Raw genomic sequence first — 22,062 nt, 5'->3', positions numbered from 1 at the left:
AATTTCAGTGAATTTGTGCTTTAAACAAGTAAGATAAGGGGCTTCTTGAAGTAAGAGACTAAGCAAAAGGTAAACCCTAATTCAAGATGATTTGTTTGATCCCATTTGCAGTTGTTTGTAGCAAGAATTATGAGCAATGTGTAGGCTACTGGAAAACAAGACAAAAGTACTAAGTAAGAAAGTCATTTTTTGCAGTCTAACCCTAAATTAAATTAATTATGTAAATCATATGTGAGGTTTCTGTAGAAAAAAACATTCAGCTATAACAACTGTTATAAAGTAAAGTGTGTTAAACTGTGTTGCGGGGCCGCTTTTTGTGTTGTGTCGAATCTGCGCCGCGGAACGTAAAGGTTTCGATGACGTCACGCGCCGATCATCAGCTGTAAGTTTCCTCTCCGGTTTAAGTCGTTATTATTCTAAACGCTTAACTAAACCTTTATCAATCCACCCGGCGTGGGATCACGTTACTGATTCGTCGTGTTCGAGGTTTGTATTATCACCACGTTAACTTACGAGACTCACAAACACACGTCAACGAAGTCGAAGGTTTAGCGAGCTAATGCTAATAAACAGTTAGCTTGCCCGTTACGCGTGTCGTTTTGCTTGTAAAACACTACAGTAGTTGACATCTTGCTTTTAGAGTCACATCAACTTAATATGAAATTGTGTCGCTGTCACATATCGTGTGGTTAGTCGTGGCTCGTGACACCTCTTGTTTGAAAGCTAACAGTTGTGTCTATGACATCTGGTGATAAACTGTGGTAGTTATTTCGTTTCTTTAAAACTGATTTCACAGCACACGGGTAGTTTAGTTTAGTCTATGTTTAGTTTAGTCTATGTTTTCGTGTGCACTTACAAAAAATGAGCTGTATTTAGTTCGCATAATAGGACTAGGTGATGTTTCATGATATCATCACTCAAGTATGTTATGAAGTACGCTTGTGAGGGCTGGGTCAATAGTACGATGACATCATTGAAAACCATTTAAGCTTGATCTCTTATCATTCTAGCAATAAGTTAAAGGGATACTCCACCCAACAATGAAAATTCGTTTGAGCACAAAGAGAGATCTTTTGGACTAATGTCTGAAGCATCATTGACTGCCATAGTAGGAACAATTGTTTGTTTTCCTTCATTCCTCAAAATGTCTTCTTTTGTGCTCAACAGAACCAAACGTACTAGAAATGTTTTCCTACTATGGCAGTCAATGGCGCTTCAGAACATTATTCCTAAATATCTCTCCATGTGTTCAACCCAACAAAGAAATGTAAACATGTTTGGAACAACTAGAGAGAGAGTCATTCATGACAGAGTTCTTATTTTCAGGTGGAGTGTCCCTTTAAAGACTGGTTGTGGAACTGAGATGCTCAGTATTTATTGTTTCACTTGTACTCCACAGTTGTCTGATCTTCCCACATGTTATGTCTTTGTGGCAAGTGAAACTAAGCACAGCTGCTGGTGGATTTTATGGTATTATAGGCAATAGACCTGAAACTCAGATGTTGAAATGCCGCGTCGGTTGGCAGTTTTACAGAATTTGAGACTCATTTCAATTGTATGCCCCTTTTCTTTTCTGCAGCACATATCTTCAAGCCCCACTTGTCGAGTCTGGCCGGGGACGCGTCCTGTCCCTGACATCTGCGAGATGTCCAGTCATTTCCGAAGCTACGTCTGGGATCCGGTCCTTATCGTCTCTCAGATTATTCTGATGCAAGCCATCTACTACTGCTGCTTGGGTTTGTGGTTGGCTGGTGTTGATGGTTTGGTACAGACCAGTAGATCACTTGACCAGATATTCAGTTATGAGGTAAGAGTTTAAAGTTAAGATTAGGGGCTGGTTGCACAAACTGTTTTTTTCAAGACTGCTCACATCGTCTTAAAGTCAGTTGCATAAAAAGGTAGATTGGTCCAATTGAAGGAAGACTGAATAGTCCTAACTAACTGCTAGTCAGTGAGACTTGTTGTTAAGACGCATGCTGTGTCCCAAATGACATACTATGCACTATTTGTAGATTGAATATAAACAACTGTCATTTATTTAGCTATATCTAAATCTAAAAAATATACAATAATTTTGTATTGCATGTGCTTGCTACGTCTGAATGACAAATAACAAGCTTTGTTTGAAGGTCCTTGGTTTTTCAACAACACAACGTCGCCTCTCGATGATGGCGTTCATTCTAAACTCTCTCACGAGGTACGTTTATGTTTACGACCTGTTTGACAAAACATCAATGTTATTTTATGGCTAAATCTCTCTGTTTCTTTTTCCTCTAGTGCTCTTGGCCTGTGGTTTTTCATCCGACGGGGAAAGCAGTGCTTGGACTTTACCATTACGGTGCACTTCTTTCACATGATTGGCTGCTGGATCTACAACGCCCACCTCCCATCCGCTCTGTCATGGTGGTTGGTCAACGTGGCCTGCATGGCACTAATGGCTGTCATTGGCGAGTACTTGTGCATGCGGACAGAGCTCAGAGCCATTCCAGTAAACACTGCACCCAAATCCAACCTGTGAGAACTCACCAGAGTCTGAGATTGTCATGTGTGATGCTGAAGCCTCGGGATGGACTGGACTGGCGTGTGGACTAATGCTGCTGTGGTTTTTACAGAGTTTCCAGATGGAAGGATAACAGGCCCTGAGGGGGAACAGAAATGCCTGGGTTTTAGTGATGATGTAGTCATGTCACTGTATTTAATCATAATCATGTCTAATGGCGGATGGGGCGTTAAACGCTGAAAAAAGGACTTTGAATTTTCAAACCGAAATATGTGTTGTAAATAATGATCTACTGGGACTTCCTTTAACCAGCATTATTCCTCAGTTCTCGTCCGTTTAAACGGATTATTGTGATTCTCTTGTTTAGGACCAACAGTTTTGCTTATATTACAGAGATGATGACAGATATGGTTTTACTTGTGCTTAAACACCCCAGGTCTTGCGTTATAGTGAGAATAAAATGTGACACTGAATACTTAATGGTTAAAATAAAATGATTCAGTGTCTTAAAGGTTTAAGGTCAACAGTAAAACAATCGATCCTATTTACTTACTTTCCACTTGATGTTGATCCGGCTGTGCACCATCCTTCATTACACCATAACAATAACTTTGCATGCAGTTAATGTTTTGATTGAATGCTGGTTCATCTCATTATACCGTTCACAGCAAAAAATGATTTAGAAACAAGTGTTGCCATAGAGATTTGTCATTTGATAAGTATCTGGCACAAAAGTATCATATGTGTTATTCATTGAGATTTGGGTTGAGGTGCAATCTGTTTTCTATTTCAGATTGGCTTGAAATAAGTGATCTCTAAACCTTTTGTGAGGTAAAGAGGCAGAAAGTTGCTTATACTTGTTGGCTCTCTGTCTGCAATAAAGTCATTGGAATTTGTGTTCTTTTATAATCGGGCTCATTTTGCTTAGTAAGTGATGTATATTTCCTTTGTTAATTCTGCAACATCCTGTTTCACTTATATCTGCGGATTCAGAAAACTATAAAGACTTGCATTAAAGCATTTACCCACTTCATGAAAGAAACATCACTGCATAGCAGAATTAAAATCCTGTTGCCGCATTTACAGACCTGCTGTTGAGACATTAGACTGTGTTGCAATCCTTTGGCCAAAAGTTCTGCTTGTTTGATTTTTACACTTAAAGCAAACAGCAGCAACAACAGAAATTATGTGAGCGAACATTGCAGCTTGAATTAAAAAATACATAAAAAATGTTCATGGCATAATAGCCGTTGTTGAGAAATTGCTTTGTTTCAAATATGAGTAACTGATGTTCCTTCAAAAATATCTTGTTTTTTCAAATGTTTTGCCAGAATAAAATAAAGCACTGCAAAGACCCTTTATTTGTCATGTTCAGAGAATTCATACAAATAATAGTGAAGCACGCTGCACATGTATATGAAGAGTTTGGTTCCAAAAGTCATGTTTTTTATTATGTTTTTATTGTGTAAGCTGTATTTTTGGAGTCATTGTGGCTCAAAACAAACCAACTGCAGTTAGAATTGGAATGTACAATAAAAAAAACATGATTTATTTTTAAAACTGAGTTTTTTTGTTGTTTAAGTTTGTATGTGTAATCAGATTCGAATGACTGTATCTCAGTAGCTCAACTTAAAGCATTTTTAGAAGTTAAGCCTTTTTAATGTATTTTAAAAGTTCATTAAAGATTTATTTAATTGTTATTGTTTTATTCAAAAACGATCCTAACATTGTGAGTCATGTCGCTGTTCGGTCACGTTCCGCCGAAACTCAAGATGGCGCCCGCGTGCGCAACCCGATCAATGACGTGAAAGACGTGACCTCACGTAACGGACGCGATTGATTCCTTTTCCGGTCATTGCTGCTCCGCGCTGCTCCGTTGAGACGATGCCGAAGTGAGTCGCGCTTTATTGTTTATTTATAGACGGTTAGGGTCAAATAAACCGCGCATTTTAGTGTTGAAAACTTAAGCGATATGTTTGATAAAAATGAATAATTTTAAACGAAACACAGCAAAGAAAGCAGCGTTTGAATGGACTAGCTGCTTATGCCAATCTAGCTTTTGAGTTTGCTTGAAACAATAAGTTGTCTTTTCATTCTTCTTCACATATTTAACGTTGTTCGTACGTTATTAGCACTGTAACAGACACACATGTGTGTAGCTCTGGTGTCTCTAATATCAGGGTTTGTTTGCCTCCCGCAGATTTTATTGTGATTACTGTGACACATACCTCACACATGACTCGGTAAGATTTCGTTTTATCTGTGAATATGTATAAGTGTTATTAGGTTGCTGTGCAGACGTTAATCGTGTGTGTTTTATGTTTGCAGCCATCTGTGAGAAAGACACACTGCAGCGGACGCAAACATAAAGAAAATGTGAAGGATTATTACCAGAAGTGGATGGAGGAGCAGGCACAGAGTCTCATTGACAAAACAAGTGAGTGATCTCTGATTCACACACTTCATATAGACATCATTCACAATAACATTTGACTAAATCCGTTGACTTTGCTACAGCACATTGCTTAACGTTTTGTTTCATTTAAATGTTCTCTGTGTGACAGCGGCTGCCTTCCAGCAGGGTAAAATCCCCCCCACGCCGTTCCCCGGAGCCCCTCCACCTGGAGGATCTCTGCTGCCTCATCCAAGTATTGGTAAGATCCAAGATTTAGAAACTGCAGTTCATTGGTTCTGAGCAAATGCACAGCACGTCGTCAAGTTCCATATCTAATGGGAGCTACATTTGTCTGTGAATGGGACAGAAATGTGGAATCTAGTGGCGTAACACTTTGATATTTCTTTCTTCAGGTGGACCTCCAAGGCCGGGTATGTTACCAGCCCCACCAATGGGTGGCCCTCCTATGATGCCCATGATGCCCCCTCCACATGCCATGATGCCTGGAGGACCAGGTAAGACGTTTATTCTTACACGTTGCAAATTCTGGATGTTAATAGCAGTCTGTAATTCTTTTCTCTCTGCTTTTGCTTTTTAAGGTCCGGGTATGCGGCCACCAATGGGTGGACCCATGCAAATGATGCCGCATATGATGCGACCTCCCGTCCGGCCAATGATGTTGTCTGTTAGACCTGGAACTGTGCGACCCGATCGATAAAACTACAGCTTTCCCACCGCTATTCACAGATCAAGAACTCGGCCAAATAACGGCTCTGGACTTTTACGATGACTTGCGTTTGTGGCTCAAAGTTTGGTTCAGAACATTCTGGTGACTAAAATTAAAACTAAACGGTGAACTTTGCATTGGCTTGCGAGTTCATGACAGACTTGAGGGAGTTATGGAGTGGATTTGTGTACGATGTGTTTATTATACGTTTTAATGTTTTATTTAGTGACTTTGTCAGGGTTTTTCTTTTATTCTTTATTTTTTTGAGAAAATAAAACCAGAAACCTATTTTGCCTTTGTTTGTATTTCAAAGTGAATCGTGTATCTTGTTTGTTGAGTAAATTCGGTCAATAACTCCTGCTGCTGTGGATAAAATATGCAGGAAAATTAAATACAGGTAAAAGACACACAGGTAGAGCAAAAATTTAAATTGAATTTATTAGTTCTGAGACAGTATAATGATTGTATCTTAAATAGCTGTAATGAACATACAGAACAGTATAAACATTCAGAATGAAAGTACATTGAATCGACATCTTATAATCATATTCACCTTCAACATAGGCCAACAGTGGTGTTTAAACCTGTGTTCAAGTGCAAGCGTTCAGCCCTGATCCTAATGGATTTCTGACATCATCATGCCAAAGAGATGATACTGCTAATGTCATCAATCGATGTTTGCTCAAACTAAAAGTAGTTCAAGTGAATTCAGAGAAGGTGAGGAGAACTGTGGCCTGAGGGGTTTTGTGTTTTTCTTTTTTTCTGTAAATCAGTCAGACTGTTTCACTGCAGCATATGTTCCCAGATTCACATCAAAGAAAAAAGTGACACGTAGACAGCGAGTCTTTGTGATGCGTGAACATAAAGTGAAATTAAATCGGGCTCCTTGCTTCATATTGCAAATCTATAGCCTAAATCTGCTACATCTTTGCTATTTCACAGTAAATATCATTGCATCAGCCACTGGTTTGAAAATAGAAAGTCTTTTTTGTGGATTTAAAGTCGAATATTCCTTCCTAAACATCCATCTTTTTTCGTCACAGACTCACATTTGGAGCAAAGTTCAAACACGTCTTCATCAAGCAGTTTTCAAACCTACACAGAGCTCAACAGATCTTGCTCGTGTTTGCTGTGAATTTCTGACACTCGTTCACAGTCGTCAACGAATAAAATAAACCACAGTTCAAGAGAAAACATTGAACACAAACGTTCACACAGTGCTCAGTACAGAGTTCAACTTTCTTTTTTTGTCTTTGGACAGCAGTGAAGTCAAAATTACTTTGCTCATTTAAAGATAAAACATGTGGAATCTCACAAAAATGTCCGAGCCAATATATTCACTCCAAATTATTACGACCACAATGCATGAAAACAAATCTTATCCTGTAATGCAAACTATTTTGTATTGCAGTTGTAAGAATGCACTTTTCCCACAATCCTGCCACAAACAAATCTAAATGTCCAAAAAATAGGCTCAATTCTCTTCATGCAATCTATATATGTTTATATTGGTTGATATAATGAGCTGGACATTTCATCACGTGATGAACTCAAATTAAACTTCACCCATATTCATGCTGAATTGGAGTTTAGTATTTGAGGTTCATTTTCACAACACCAGCACATCAGGGCTTTTTTAAGTAAAAGTTATTCAGTCGCTTTCATACGGCAGTTAAGTGCTAATTTAACCTCTCTCTCTCTCTCTCTCCCTCTCTCTCCCTCTCTCTCGCTCTCTCTCTCTCTCTCTCTCTCTCTCTCTCTCTCTCTCTCTCTCTCTCTCGCGCTCTCTCTCTCTCTCTCCCTCTCTCTCCCTCTCTCTCTCTGTCTCTCTCTCGCTCTCTCTCTCTCTCTCTCTCTCTCTCGCATACTCACTCAATTTCTTTCCCATTTGGATTCACACACAATGTTTCACCTGATTGGCCTTCCATTCACACCTTGGTGTCCGGAAACTTGAAAGGTGGTGTCAGCTACACAAGGAGAAATATATTGGAATTCTGTCTGAGCCACGACAAGACAATGGCAATAACATACAAAATATAACAACGTGATAGAATACACATCAAAATCACATTACAACATGTGACAGTGCGAGTGAAATGGATTTCGGGCCTCTTTGGATAATTAGGTTAGAAAATGATACAAAACAATGACAAACAATAATAATGAATGAGTCGAGAATGAATGAAGAAGATGTGCAACACAGTCACAAAGCAAATCAGCAAAGCGTCCGATTCTGTCCACAACAAGAACAAAACGTACACACACGGACTCCTGTATTTGAGAGTAACTTGGGTGGAGACAGACAGATCAGAACATGTACTTGTCTTTATCCATTTCTTGCAGATTTCATGAATCGTTGGGATTCTTCAGGACTGAATTTGGATGGAGAATGCGGTTGTGACTTGTGTGAGACGAACTGATCTGCATAGTGTACGTGCCCTTTGAGACGAGACCAACATCACAACAAAACAGCAAATATCATCTCACCAACATTTGTGAATAAATCAAGTTCCATAAACGTCCGATACATTTCACCATATAAATATAGCAGTTCTCTAGCTTTAGTGCTTGTGTATTCACCTCATCATATTCTCTTTTCACAGTTAATTACCACATCATTTTTGTATTTAACAAAATATTTACTTTCAATCTCCTGCAATGTGGAGTGAAGCACAAAAAGAACAAAAGATCATAAGAACACATTTACTACGTGATGCCACAGTTACAAATCTACAATGTTTTTGATAATCGTAATTAATCTCTTCCCATAAGAGAGACATTGGGAATATCCAGTTTTGTTGGGGCTTAATAATAAAAAAACATATTTAAAATCCAAATGTAAACAGGCACCAGTCTTTATCCTCAGATCTGCAAACGCGTGCTAAGACAGAAGGAAGCACTGGATGTAAACTGACATGTTCAAACTCAATCTTCAGAAAAAATGAAGGACGGCTGGGGAAAATGGGCCGTGCTGTGATCCAGTGATGGGAGATAAGTGATCTAGTGCTACAGGGTTCGGGGATTACCGATGAAGCATCGCATTCGTGATGATGAACGCATGTAAACATGTATTGGTATTGCTGCTGCAGTTTGTGGATCGACTCGTTTCTAATAAAGTTCTGCCGACACGTCTGTCTACATGAAGAAATGCTACAAGTGTTCAAGCTCCCCCGCAGGACTCAAGTTCGGTGGTTACGACAGAGCCCTCTGACACGAGGAAGCGGACTGTAAACATTCAGCGTAATGTAGAAAACAGGGAAGCTTTCTGAGGCGATTCTGATGGTGATGGAAGAGTTAGAGAAGGCTGGTTATACGCCGCCTGTCGATCGGTTAGACGGAAAGGGAAGGTGCAGATTTTGGGTTCTCTGAGAGGGAAACGCAGGCAGGAGCGGGGACGGGATAGTAGTCTTTCCCTGAGGGAGGCTACACGTCACAGTGAGAAGGCACGGGGCACTAGAGTTCACGGGACGCAGGGTCGATTCGGGACGGCAGGCGGGAACGCATCAGAATATGGTGGTCTCGTACTTGGTGCTACTCGAGGGTCTGGAGGAGTTTCGGGGTTCGAAGAACCAACCGGTGCTGCCCAACGACTGCAGGTCCGTTTCTGCCTCCGGAAGATCCATGTGACGCTGGAGGAGGAGCGGAGAAGAAGACTGCAGGAGAGAAGGCAGCCAACCGAAAGCCAACATCACATCACACGTGAGGAGACTAAAAATACTCTGACTGTTCGGCTGTCTTGAGTTCATCTTCATCAGAACATACTTCGTTCGTAAGCCCAATTTTTACTTTTGCGTCGGACCTACGCCGTAGCTTACACGGTTTAAACTAAATCTTTAAATAAAATTAAAGGATATAAGGATATATATTATTATAAAATTATAAAAAAACAAAGCTGGGAGCCAGAAATAAACTGTTAAATAACATGTTTTCCTTGTAAAATTAAAAGATTTGCCTGTTTTTCTTAAAATTTCACGGGTTTTGGCCGTATTTAAAAAAACACAAAAATCTTTTATTACAGTGAACGCAGGTCTGATGCAGAAATAAAAATCACCCTTAACCGATACAACTGCACATAGACAGCTGCACACAATTTCTCGCAAACCATTATGCCAATTTCTTTTATTTCACTTAATAACAGCTTTTTACCAATTGCAATGTATCTAAAAAGATGACAATCAATGTAGATAACCTGTGACATACAAATCTAATAATTTGACTTTAATCATAGAGTTCGGCCATATTACACCCCCACTATAAAAAATGTATTCTATTGCGCAGAGAGAATAAAGCCTGTTTGTAAATGTAAAATAAATATTCACAATGACATTATGTTAATAGAGAATAGAATCGATAACATTATAAAAGATATAAATTCATAATATATCAAACTGTTTAAATACCTTAAATAATATAAAACTCCATGAAACATATCATTTAATTTGATTTTGTGGTTAGATTTTCACATTTAAAAATATAGTCAGACATCCTCAGGCTAAACTCTTCAGACAAGACTTCAAGCTCATGTGTTGACATCACCGTTTTAAGTTTGTGACCTGTTGCTAGTGTCAACCAAAGATGTGCATGAGGGGAAAATGTGTGGATAACAGTGAACGTTGAAAACATAACAGGAAAATTAGTCAAGTGAAAAGGTGGAAGGGTAGAGAAACTGAAGAATGAGAGAGAGAGAGAGAGAGAGAGAGAGAGAGCAGAACCTGAACTCCAGGGCTGAGGGAGGGCAGCGGGAGGTAGGAGGGGCGGTGGGCGGAGCACGTGTGACAGTAACAGCAGCGGGACTCAAGCACAGGTGCACCCTGGGAAGGACACATAGATAACAGGCTTACGGAGGCAAACTGAAGACATTTAGGATGTGACCCATCTATCGGGACGGTGATGACGACGGCCTAAAGGGCTCATTCACCCAAAATGACACTCGCTCAAACGTTTTGGAGCGTTCTCTTCAATCCACAGTCACGCGTGAACAATTAAACCAGCACATGATGAGATGATGATGAGATCCTTCGACCTTTGGGTGAAGTGTCCCTTTAAAGCCTCCTTATAACAGAACAATGAGGATAAGCAAGGCTTCAGCTCATCGAACGAGACAAAAGTGCAACGGTTTAACTTTAAAATCAATGAGAATAACATCAAATCACTATTGGCCTTGCAGGAGAGGAGAAATGGGGATTAAATGAAGCTAAAGCATGTACTGTGAATATATTGTGTTTATATTGATTTATGAAAACACTGAGCTACAGCGGACAGCAGATTTCATTTGCCAGCAACTAAAACAAGGTTGGGAAGGATGCGTTATTACAGTATATATATACATATATATATATATATATATATACAAAGAGTTTATTTCTAAAATGAGATGACTCTGTTTTACAGTTTTATTGTGCAGTCCAATTCATATCAATCAAACTGCAGTTGGTTTGTTTTGATTTTAGCCATAATAACTGCAAAAATACAGCAAACTAACACAATAAAAACATGACTTCTCTTTTTGGAAACAAGCTCTTCAAATGTACAGTGTGAAGCTGGCAAACCATTTCTCATAAATTCCCTGTGATCTCCTTCTGTTCCACAGAATCTTAATTTTTGGATGAACTCATCCTTTAACACGGTACATGCTTCATCTTTATTTCATAGCATAATATATTTCTGAGGACAGTTGATCTGTCATACTCACTGGCGTGCGGCGTGTACTGCTACGAGATTGAGACGTGGGTCGACTGCCCTTGGCTTCTGGATTTTCTGTGACTGGACCTGCATAGGAACTGTGCCGCCGTGACTTCTGCGCCTGTAAAGCCATTTGATAGGCCACCTCGAAAGCCTGTCCCAGAGTCAGAATGATCTCATACGTCTGCGTCTGCGTGAACAACAGCCATTGGTTCAATGAATCCTGATGTCATATGCATTGTGTGTGCATTCTTGCGTTAGTTATTAGATAACTCAACACTTGCCACTTCTACTGTTGTGAAGACATGACAGAAGTGATGACTAGACTTCAGGTCTTTTGTGATGTAAGCGAATGTGCAGAGGTCATCAGGATCCTGTGCGGCACATGAGATGTTCTGGATCTCGTGTTCGGCGACTACAGCCTGAAAAACATCAAGAGCTTGTCAAACAAGTGTAAATGTAAAACAATTATTATTTGTATTTTTTTGCATTCTAAATCAAAGTTTATTATGCTATGTATTCACAATTTGCATATAGCTGCATTAATGGCCTTAAACTATAATAAATTAAATATTTATCAAATTTGTTATGATTTGATGATTTTACCTTGGTGGCAGCATCAACAAACTTGACCCCTCTGTATGTGATATGCAGAACGATGACGGGACCTTTCCGGTGATCTTTAGATTTCTGAAGAACATCATAGTGAAAATAGATTTTACATTTACATTTATTAATTTAGCAGACGCTTTTATCCAAAGCGACTTACAGATGAGGAAACATTGGAAGCAATTATAACAAAATACATAAGTGCATCAATGCATTCATCTCTGCACAAACTCAACAACAGCATATTCACTCAAACATACCCGTATTCTTGTACACGCCTCCTGCGTAGACTCGATCCCTCGTAGATCTCGAATGATCACAGAGCCCAAATACTGCAAGATTGAAATAAATACAACTAGAGTTACAAATACAAAAAAGCAATTCATAATGAGAAAAGAAGTTGTTGTGCAATACACCAACAACACAAATACTAGATAAACATCTGCCAATGCTTTAACTGTGTGCAAATATAAGTGTGGCTATTTTTAGGCTTCACAGCGAGATTCCCATTTAAAAAATATTGATGGTTCGAAACAGCTTCTCAATGTTTAATGCGGTGCTTATTAATGGAGCTCTTTAAAAACCACTGAATATTATTGAATATTTATGTTCAGAAACTCTTCACGATCAGATTTAGTCCACAGCCGTTACCACCACTTGTGTGATTTCGACTGCTTTTATCTTCTAAATCCAAAGCATGGTAGTTCATAGATCTCTTTATTACATTCATTCTAAAACCGCCAAAAATATATAGAGTTCTCCTGAACCCTTCACTGGAAAAAAACCCTGGACATTTCTAAAAACTGGAAAAACAGAACCATACTGTAAAATATAGTTTTTGTGTAAAATTATAGGATATATATTAAATATATAATTTCCCCATTTTTCGTGTAAATTGGTTGTCTTGTTCTGTAATTTATAGTTTTTGACCGTATTAAAACATTCTGTATAATTAGTTTTAGAATTAAAGATGTCATTTGAAGTGTACAGAACTGTGAAGAGCCTTATGCACATTCAATATTTAAGATTATTAGTGTGTCTGTGGGATTCTTTTATGTTATTAAGTGAGATGTTTGTGTGCAGAATAGACATTGAGCCGAATACCGGTTTAAAAGAGTTAAGGTTTCAAAACATTTTCTGTGATACCTTTTCTAAGGTATGAGCTGTGTTTACAGAAAAAAAATCAAATCATGTTTGATGTTTAAGTTTAATATATATGTAAAAAGTGTTTTTGAAAGAATATTTTAATATGAAGGATTTATCTTTACCTGACACAAAAATGAAATGCGTTGTGTCCAGTTGAAAAGTTGTTTTTGTTAACGCAGACATTTGGAAATAACACATTTAAGTGTTGTAATAGAAATACCGTAACACAGTGAAACAGTGGTATTTTCTTTAAATGAAGGTTATTATACGGCAAAAAAACTCATACCGGCCCATCCCTAGCGCAGAAGGAGTCTTACAACAGACTGAGAGATGGGATGTCCCTATGATAACATCAGTCTGAGATTACACAAAAGAAACTGAAAAACAATGGCGACAGTCCAAATCCTCCATGATGCTCAATCCCAGCACACATCATTGCTCTGTATTCAGTTAGAAGGAGAAAAGCATCACTCACTCGGGCCTCATAAACACACGACTCTGTGATGAGTTTGTCAGGATGATGGTGCCAGGTGGACACAGTGGTGTATGTGGCGGATTGACTGGACGGACGGAGACTGAAGCGAGACTGACGATCTGCTTGCCGATCCTAAAGGGAACAAACACGACAACATGTGAACTGTGAGTCCTGCAAACCATGCAGGGCACAATGTTTTTAATAAAACACTTCTAATGGTTTCATGCTATAAAACAGCAATATAATAAAACATCAACTAATTAGAAATATACTTTTAACGTTGAACATTGCATAGAGAAAAACCATGTATCTAAATATCATATACTGTCTTTTATTTTTCCAATTTTAATTATTATGTATGTAAAGCTGCTTTGCAAAAATTGGGAAAAGCGCTTTATAAACAGTATATTATATATAAAGTAATTCCATAAATAGTCGTTCTGATGTAAAGGTTTTCTTCAGATTATTCTTATGTACATTGATTTATCGCAGATTGATGATTTTATTCCGTCTGATATCATGCAAACCGAGCTGAGATAATGTTTATAAACCATTTGAGTTGGATATAATGACACTACCTGCCTGTTTTCTCTACTGAACACACCAATACATCTTAAAGATCTTCATACAGTATTGTATGAAGTGATGAGCAAGAAAGATGTGATTGGTCAGAGAGAGAAAGAGAGAGATGTCACAGCTGATACTCACATGTGATCGTGATCTTTCACCGAATGAGCGGAGTGAGATGGTGCCGTCCTGATCCAGTGCTCGACTCTTTCGCCCCGACTCACCCAGAGGAAGCAGCATGTCCATCGATCGGCTGGTGTATGAGCCCAGTAAACCCAGTGATGATGTGTTCTGAGACAACAGATCCTGAATCTGAGAGAAACACATCGCACACATTACGTACACTTGTGCATTCAGCGGGACGTTATGATATCTTTGTGTTCAACCTGAGAAACGTCCGTCACCTTGAGCTGGGAAAAGCGGTTGGATTTTGAAGGGACTTCTTCATACGGACGCTCTGCTATTGAGGCGATGATTCTCTTTCTGTGACCGAGCAGACAGATTTTCAACACCTGCGTAGAGAAAACATACTGAACGTGACACGCTGACACAGCCAGACCACAGATTTCTAGTGTAAGAAGAAACTAAGAGACACAGAGATTGTTGAGTGCACTTACGTTGACGATTTCAAGTTCCCAGAGGTTCTTCACACAGTCCAGAGTTCTGTAACCACTGGACAGAAAGTTGTGCAGATATTCTCCAAGACCCAGCGTTTCCAACCATGAAGACAGAGACGTGCTGCCATCACTTCCCAGAGCTTTCACCTGACAACACGGAATTCAACACAATACATGAAAAGAACAACATCCACACAATGCTTTTGTGAACGAATTTCAGCCAGAAGGTTAAAATGAACCCCTTATAGAACCTCTTGCTCAATAAAAATAAATACAAATGTAAGTGTATGTTTGTTTGATTGATTGATTAGATTAGATTAGATTCAAGTTTATTGTCATTATACATATACAAGTACAGTGTAAGGAAATGTAGTTTAGGTCTAACCAGAAGTGCAGTTAGCAAGTGCAGGATATACAGTAAGAATAAATACAGAATACAATATTGATAAAATATTATACAGTTATGAAAATATTTTACAGTAGGTATGTTCTATGAACATATGATTGAGGATGTATGTAGATACTACACTGTATGTAGTGACTATATGAACATTTCTGCTGGATGTGACTGCACCTTTGGAAAGCTTTTAGCCGCATGAAGGATTTTCTTCCGGTGACCTGGATCTGTGATGCCGAGGGCCTGAAGATCTTCATCTTCCATTACGTTACTCCCCTAGACAACATTCACAATCATTTTCTTAAATTCACAGAACAAATGTGTAGAATATTAGACAGTGATTGCCGCAAGAAACACTGATTATTTTTATCTTATTATTGACCAATTTGGTATATTTTAGTACAAAATCAAAACTACTAAAACAAAAACATCTGACAATTTATTTAGTCATATTTTACACTATTGCCAGATTATTCTCTTGTTTTAAGCATAAACTCACATATTTTCTCACAACACTTAAAATGTAATAAATGTATGATTAAGAATGTTTAGATTTATCCTGAAAACAAGAAAAAACTGTGAGAAATTGATTTGTTTTGGAGTAATATCTATTTTCCAGTTGTTCTAGGTTAAAAAGACTTATTTCTTTTATTATTTATTCACCCTCATGTCATTCCAAACCTGTATTACTTTCTTCCCTAAAACACAAAAGAAGATATTTTGAAGAACATTGAACACTGAACTCCATTGACTTCCACTGCATGAACACAAAACCACAGAGACATTGCTCAAAATATCTTCATTTGTGTTACACAGAAAAAGACTCACTGATTTACACCTAGATGAGGGAGAATAAATGATGGAGGAATGGGTTGCATCACAGGATTCAATGAGCAACATCATCTTAATGTCTTGAATTGTGTTCGCCTCGTCCCCAGGCTTGACGGGACTAGTGTGTCGATCAATGATGCTCTTTCCGACACTCACCATGAAGCGCAGGTCATCGAAGCCGTTGTGCACCAGTTTGCTCTCGTACTGAGGGAAGCCCACGTGTTCCAGCCACTCCCCCACCGGCTGCTCCAGCACGCGGCTCCCCGCTGCATCTGTCGACAGAGGATGACGCTTCAGCAGCGAGAAACCGTTCAGCCGATAGCAGCGGCACTCGGAGGCCGAGATGTGGCATTGCCACATCATCTTTGGCCAGCAGAGCTGAGGACAGCAGCAACAACAGCAAGGCAGTGTCCAGGCTTACACCACGGGCCTTCGCACACAGCACAGCCCCACCACAGAGAAACACACTAAACAAGCGACGGGACGAGCCGAGGGTCAGGCTGAACACCGCTGTGGAGGTAGACCTTAGCTGGTGGTCCTTTAAAGCACAGAGTCAAGTGAGGGAGATGACTCAAAACGAGGCAACAACGTCAACTTTCGTGAATGTGGTGTACGGCCGCACAGCTGTTCATACAGAAGCTTTTGTCTTGAAGCGAAATTCTGAGATGCTACGAGAAGGTCACAGGGAAGCACTCCCCGCTTTACTCTACACGCTCAGCATCTGCGAAAGACACATCCCGTCACCACGTGAGGCCTAATACAACACAATCTGCTTTCCTGGAAAAAAAGCACAACAATGAGTTCACTACAAGAGTCGTTGACCCTCAAACCCGACCGGACCCCATCTCATCTTCCCGCCCAGATGTTGAGCGTGTCAGAGAGTGTCCCACTAATCCATCCACCGGCTGCTCTTTCCAAGCTCAGAAGCACCTTGCTGGGTTAACATACCAGAACAGAGAGAACCATCGAAGCGAGACAAAGCCAAGCCTTCGTCCAATGGAAATACAGCAAGAAATCTTGTCGCAGGCCAACCCACCGCTCTGGTTCCTCGATCAGCTCCTAAGGGTCCCGAGACCTCCGATTAAGCAGCGTTCCAGTCACGGTAATCCACAAACCGCCGGTCCTCCACGCTAGCATATCAGAATTGAGCGTGCCATCAAAGCTAGGAGAAGCTGAGCCTGGACCCAGCAGGAGCTCCGACGCAGAACGCATAACCCCGTAAGAAAGCCCTGTTGATGGCTCCGTGTGGTTTTTGCACCCCGGTGCCCGGCTCCGGTTGCTCCGTTCTTCTAGCAGATGTTCCTAAGGGTCTAGCGCTCGGGGGCAAGGTTTGCTGCATCCCTGATCCAGGAACGCACAGTCACAGCGGCAGCTGCATTCAGCCCTCACAAAGCACAACATCCAGATGACATACAGCCATCACGTCGCCTTCACGCTAGCGCCTCGCGCATGACCTCTCACACATCGCATTCACTCTGCATCTCTCTCTCTCTATCCTCTTGGATTGCTCTGATTCTCATTGACAGAGTCTCTCTATAAGATCTGTGGCGCTGCCATATGCTGTCTGACGCTGAGAGCCGCTGCACGGCATATACGCTCCTTTCCTAAATCCCCCTCCCTCTTGTCTCTCTGCCTCTCTTTCTGTCTCACACACACACACACACACTCTCTCTCTCTCTCTCTCTGGCGATCAACCCCCCCCCCCTCTCTCTCTCTGCCCCTCTATTTTTTGCCCGCTCCCCATACTGATTAAAATTGCACGCAGGCTCTCTGATCTTGTTGGTGCAGAAAGGACACCATCAGAGCAACGGAGAGACAACCCCCGATCACATGCTACTGTGCTGAGATCAGTGGGAGAAGACATAAATGGAGAAAACGTACGGGTCCCTCTGTCTCACCCCCCATCATCAGCACTTAAACCCCTCCAGAGCCTCTGCGCTCTCTCCATGAAAAATTCAATCGCGACCCTCATACCGCGGTAAATCATCAGTGGAATTAAATTCATGAACGTGTCACCGTACGGTTAGGGAGGAGGGTGGGCGCACATTAAACGTTAAGTCAGCGCAAAGCACTGCCAGCGCTCACCTTCCTATTGCAGGATTCTGGAATCCTAATGTTTGTCTGTCGTATCTGCATTTTCACATCTTAGCGCAGTGTAATTCGGGCATGCATGAGTGTGTTAAGGGCATGATCTGCATGCGGGCGAGAGAATCGTATGAGCCTGCTCGCACATTATTCCCATCTATAAACACGTTCGATTCAAGTCCAGATGTACAGTACATCCAAACAGCTGCAGGCCTTCAGCAATCCATTCAACCACATGAACATAAAGAGAAATTACTGCTGGATTTGTAACTCAAGAACAACGACAAAACATACCGTGTTATTAGCATGGTTTTTGTATGTACATATCATGTCACGTCATTTGGTAGATGAGCAAAAATCAAATGCGTTTCTACTGCACAGATTTACACAAAAATGTGAATCAGTAACTAGGTCAGTTTTTTCTTCATCTAACAGAAATCTAGATTTTGCTCCATGAGTTTAGACAGATGGCTGTCAGGTGAACATTCTCTTCAGGTGATAATACTATTTCTGTCATGACATATAAAGGTTTTTGTCTTGGCTACGCTGATAGATCTGATGGTGAAGCTTTGTGAAATCTGTCTGTCCATCCTAATGTGAGCTGTCAAAACAAACTTAGTTATTCAGACATAAACTCCACTGCTCAACAGTCTAGGGTCTCAAACTCATTATTTATTTATTAGTGGTATAATAATGAACTCATTAAAACTATTGTCTTGTCATTTTTCTCAAACAGCTTCTTGAGGTCTCACCTTTTCATGCCTTTTAAACCGCATATTGAAGAAGTTTACATCTATTCTATTCATCGGCTATTCACTGATGAATTCATTATTTTAGTCCAACCTGTCGATTTCAAAAACATTGTTTAGGTTTGAGATTAAAAAACATTTTATTTAAGTGACCCTGTACTTTTGTCCGGTATTTTGACATGCATTCTCATTATTTATTATAATATTCATTTTTCTGTTGTATTTCGTTAAAAATATTCATTTATAATTTAATAACATACATTACATAGTGAGTTTGTCAAACGTTGACAAAATTGAACATGAAACCATTGTCATCTTTGAGTTTAAAAACATAAATGCAAGGGTAATGTTCAAAGTGAAAGGAAAGGATGTGGATTACAGTTTTTTTTATTCGCTTTGGTACTATTTTCACAATTATGTGGTAAAACCTCACAACTGTTAGTACAAAACTCAAAGCAGATCATCAAAAAGACTGTTTTTTCAAACATGTAATCACATGTTCAATTGACAAAGTACAATGCACAAAATGACACAATCACTTTTTCACCACACCTAATCAGTGTGTCATCAAAGAACTACCTTTCATTTGAAGTAATTGTCTTTCACAATGCAATGCCCATGATACTTTTGATATGCTTCTCATCTAATTTGGGTAAATACATTTGACCAACACTTAATCCAACTGATCTTAATGGTTAATCACTGAACCGTTTGGTAAACCTATATATTTTCATTTCAGCAATAAACAGTATATCGATTTTGAGAACTTTTTTTTGTACAAATATATAAATTAACCACACATGATGAATACTCGTTATTGCTCATTGATTTCAGATAGGGGTAACCACAATTGGTCATTAGCTATAAAAGTGGGGGTGTAAACACTGGCCATTTCTTTCAACATGGAGCAGGATAGACAACAAGGAATAGGAAGAGCTCGTGGACAAGGGCTCCGTCAGAGAGGTGGGCATGGGCACCAACAGAGAGGTCAGAGAGGCGGGCATGGGCACCAACAGAGAGGTCAGAGAGGCGGGGATGGGCACCAACAGAGAGGTCAGAGAGGCGGGCATGGGCACCAACAGAGAGGTCAGAGAGGCGGGCATGGGCTCCAACAGAGAGGTCAAAGAGGTGGGCATGGGGCCCATCAAAGGGTTGGTCATGAGAGAGGGGGAGGCAGAACTGTTGTCTCTAATGAAGTCCGGGCCATCATCGTTGATCATGTGGTGAACCGAGGCCTTACTATGGCAGAAGCTGGCAGATTAGTTGATCCAAATCTATAAAGATCAACCGTCAATTCTATCATCCGAACCTTTCGCCAAGAAAACCGGTAAGTGTGGAGGATGTATCATATTACATTCACAATCAATTGTATTGCATGTAAATTCATCAGACATGTTACAGTATTTATACAGTATGATCTATTGACAGTATACTCTGTTCTATGCTTAGAATTGACAGAAAACCCCATAGTGGTGGCCGTGGCCGTGTGCTGACCGACCAGCAAGAGTTGGCAGTGGTGGAAATGGTGAGGGCCAGGAATGATATACGGCTGTCAGAAATAAAGCAGGCAATTGAGGAGAACAATGACACCTTTGCCAATGTGGCATCCATCAGCCTACCAACAGTAGCCCGCCTTTTAAAGAGGCACCAGGTATCAATGAAACCCATTTACCTGGTGCCTTTTGAGAGAAACAATGACCGGGTGAAAAGACTAAGGGCTGAGTATGTTCAGGTACAGCACTATATATTGTATTACTGCTACTATTTGATGCATCACTTATGTCATGTATATTGGAACAGCACTGTAAAAAGAACTAACCAAAATATATTTTCTAGAGGGTTATGGTGCTTGACGCTGATGTGAACCATCACAAGTACATTTTTGTTGATGAAGCGGGCTTTAACCTTGCCAAAACTCGTCGCCGTGGACGGAACATCATCGGCCAACGGGCCACTGTCCAAGTGCCTGGACAACGTGGAGGAAACATCTCCATGTGCGCAGCTATCTCTGAAGATGGTGTCGTAGGACGTAGGCCATTACTTGGCTCCTATAATGCTGCACATCTTATTGAGTTTCTCAATGAAATTGAGCCGGCCTGTCAAGGTGAAGGGGTCACCTATGTAATTGTGTGGGACAATGTCAGCTTTCACCACGCAGAGGTAGTTCAAGCATGGTTTCAGGCACATCCTCGATTCATGACTCTCTACCTGCCTCCTTACTCTCCTTTCCTCAACCCTATTGAGGAATTTTTTTCAGCCTGGAGGTGGAAGGTCTATGATCGCCAACCCCTTGAGCGTGCCACCCTCCTTCAGGCCATGGATGATGCATGTGATGACATCAATGTAGACCAATGTCAAGCATGGATTCGTCATGCAAAAAGGTTTTTTCCAAGGTGCTTGAACAATGATAACATTCATTGTGATGTGGATGAGAATCTATGGCCAAATGCTCAAGACAGGCTTGATCCAAATTAATGTAATGTGTGCACTAAATGTTTGTTTTGTTCTCATTTTGTTACATTATAGAAAGTATACCTATGTTACAATTCTATCTGAAAAATAAAAACAAATTTGTACAAAAGATTGTAGAGGATGTGTTCATTGATCCTTCACTTGATTACACATAGGATGGATATTTTGGAAATTATAGATTATGTAAATGCAATGTCAGTGTATTGCCTAATGTGAAACTGTGTAATCAGTTATTTATAGTACTGTAGCATATTCATTTCAGCACTTCTAAGGATGATTTGAAACCTGTATCTTGCATTGTTTGCTGTTGGATGAACTGATTGTTAAAAGTACTAAACTGAAAGAAGATCATACTGTTGTGTTTCGGTGATTAAACCAAATGTTCCCATTACATATTACAACAATCTCGTGTTTGAAACCATGATTATGTGGACTGAAAACATGTGCAACTGACTGAAAGCATTCCATCAGGTTTTGAAAGAATGACTAGCTGCGTTACAAGTGTGAGAAGTTTGGATTTTTGTACTAAGAGTTTTGAAAATGTACACCTTACTTGTGAAAATAGTACCAAAGCGAATAAAAAAAACTGTAACAAAAATAATCAGCTCACCCTGAGTGATAAAAACCCTCGCTCAGAGATAACTCGTCTTCAATCAATGCACTTTCAGGAGAGGACCGGAATAGAAAAACTATGTTTTTTAATGTAATATTTAAAGTCATAAAAACTCATGTGATGTGCGCTCGTGGCATAAAGCCTCAGGATTCATTAAGAAGTCAGACGGCACGCTCCATGTGCTGCATCCCCTCCAG

General features: G+C 40.1%; 2 protein-coding genes across 3 annotated transcripts; both read left to right on the top strand.

The window, feature by feature from the left end:
* The first annotated feature begins 303 nt into the window (after positions 1-303).
* On the top strand, positions 304-4,056 carry sys1 (SYS1 golgi trafficking protein). Of its 2 annotated transcripts, none has more exons than XM_079460887.1 (4): positions 304-486; positions 1,580-1,807; positions 2,130-2,197; positions 2,278-4,056. In XM_079460887.1, the coding sequence occupies exons 2-4, from the start codon at positions 1,646-1,648 to the stop codon at positions 2,516-2,518; spliced, it is 471 nt and encodes a 156-aa protein (XP_079317013.1). In that variant the 5' UTR covers positions 304-486; positions 1,580-1,645; the 3' UTR covers positions 2,519-4,056. The 2 variants fall into 2 exon arrangements, with proteins under 2 accessions (XP_079317013.1, XP_079317014.1); XM_079460888.1 differs by having other exon boundaries at positions 310-382.
* Positions 4,057-4,338: 282 nt separating this feature from the next.
* snrpc (small nuclear ribonucleoprotein polypeptide C) lies at positions 4,339-6,138 on the top strand. Its single transcript, XM_079460886.1, has 6 exons — positions 4,339-4,392; positions 4,701-4,743; positions 4,829-4,937; positions 5,065-5,154; positions 5,309-5,410; positions 5,495-6,138. Exons 1-6 carry the CDS (start codon positions 4,385-4,387, stop codon positions 5,611-5,613), a joined length of 471 nt encoding a protein of 156 aa, XP_079317012.1. The 5' UTR covers positions 4,339-4,384; the 3' UTR covers positions 5,614-6,138.
* The last annotated feature ends 15,924 nt before the right edge of the window (positions 6,139-22,062 follow it).

The sequence above is a fragment of the Barbatula barbatula genome, assembly GCF_947034865.1.
Source record: "Barbatula barbatula genome assembly, chromosome: 7".
Taxonomy (NCBI): domain Eukaryota; kingdom Metazoa; phylum Chordata; class Actinopteri; order Cypriniformes; family Nemacheilidae; genus Barbatula; species Barbatula barbatula.
Note: the sequence above shows the minus strand (reverse complement) of the source record. Positions and strands in the feature narration are given on the sequence as shown.

What these genes read in the sequence shown, in the direction of transcription:
- sys1 (XM_079460887.1), top strand. Translation starts at nt 1,646, where the DNA reads ATGTCCAGTCATTTCCGAAGCTACGTCTGGGATCCGGTCCTTATCGTC. An exon ending in ACCAGATATTCAGTTATGAG is followed by an intron (nt 1,808 to 2,129) that starts GTAAGAGTTTAA and finishes CTTTGTTTGAAG; the next exon opens with GTCCTTGGTTTTTCAACAAC. An exon ending in ATTCTAAACTCTCTCACGAG is followed by an intron (nt 2,198 to 2,277) that starts GTACGTTTATGT and finishes TTTTTCCTCTAG; the next exon opens with TGCTCTTGGCCTGTGGTTTT.
- snrpc (XM_079460886.1), top strand. An exon ending in GCTGCCTCATCCAAGTATTG is followed by an intron (nt 5,155 to 5,308) that starts GTAAGATCCAAG and finishes TTCTTTCTTCAG; the next exon opens with GTGGACCTCCAAGGCCGGGT. An exon ending in CATGATGCCTGGAGGACCAG is followed by an intron (nt 5,411 to 5,494) that starts GTAAGACGTTTA and finishes TTGCTTTTTAAG; the next exon opens with GTCCGGGTATGCGGCCACCA.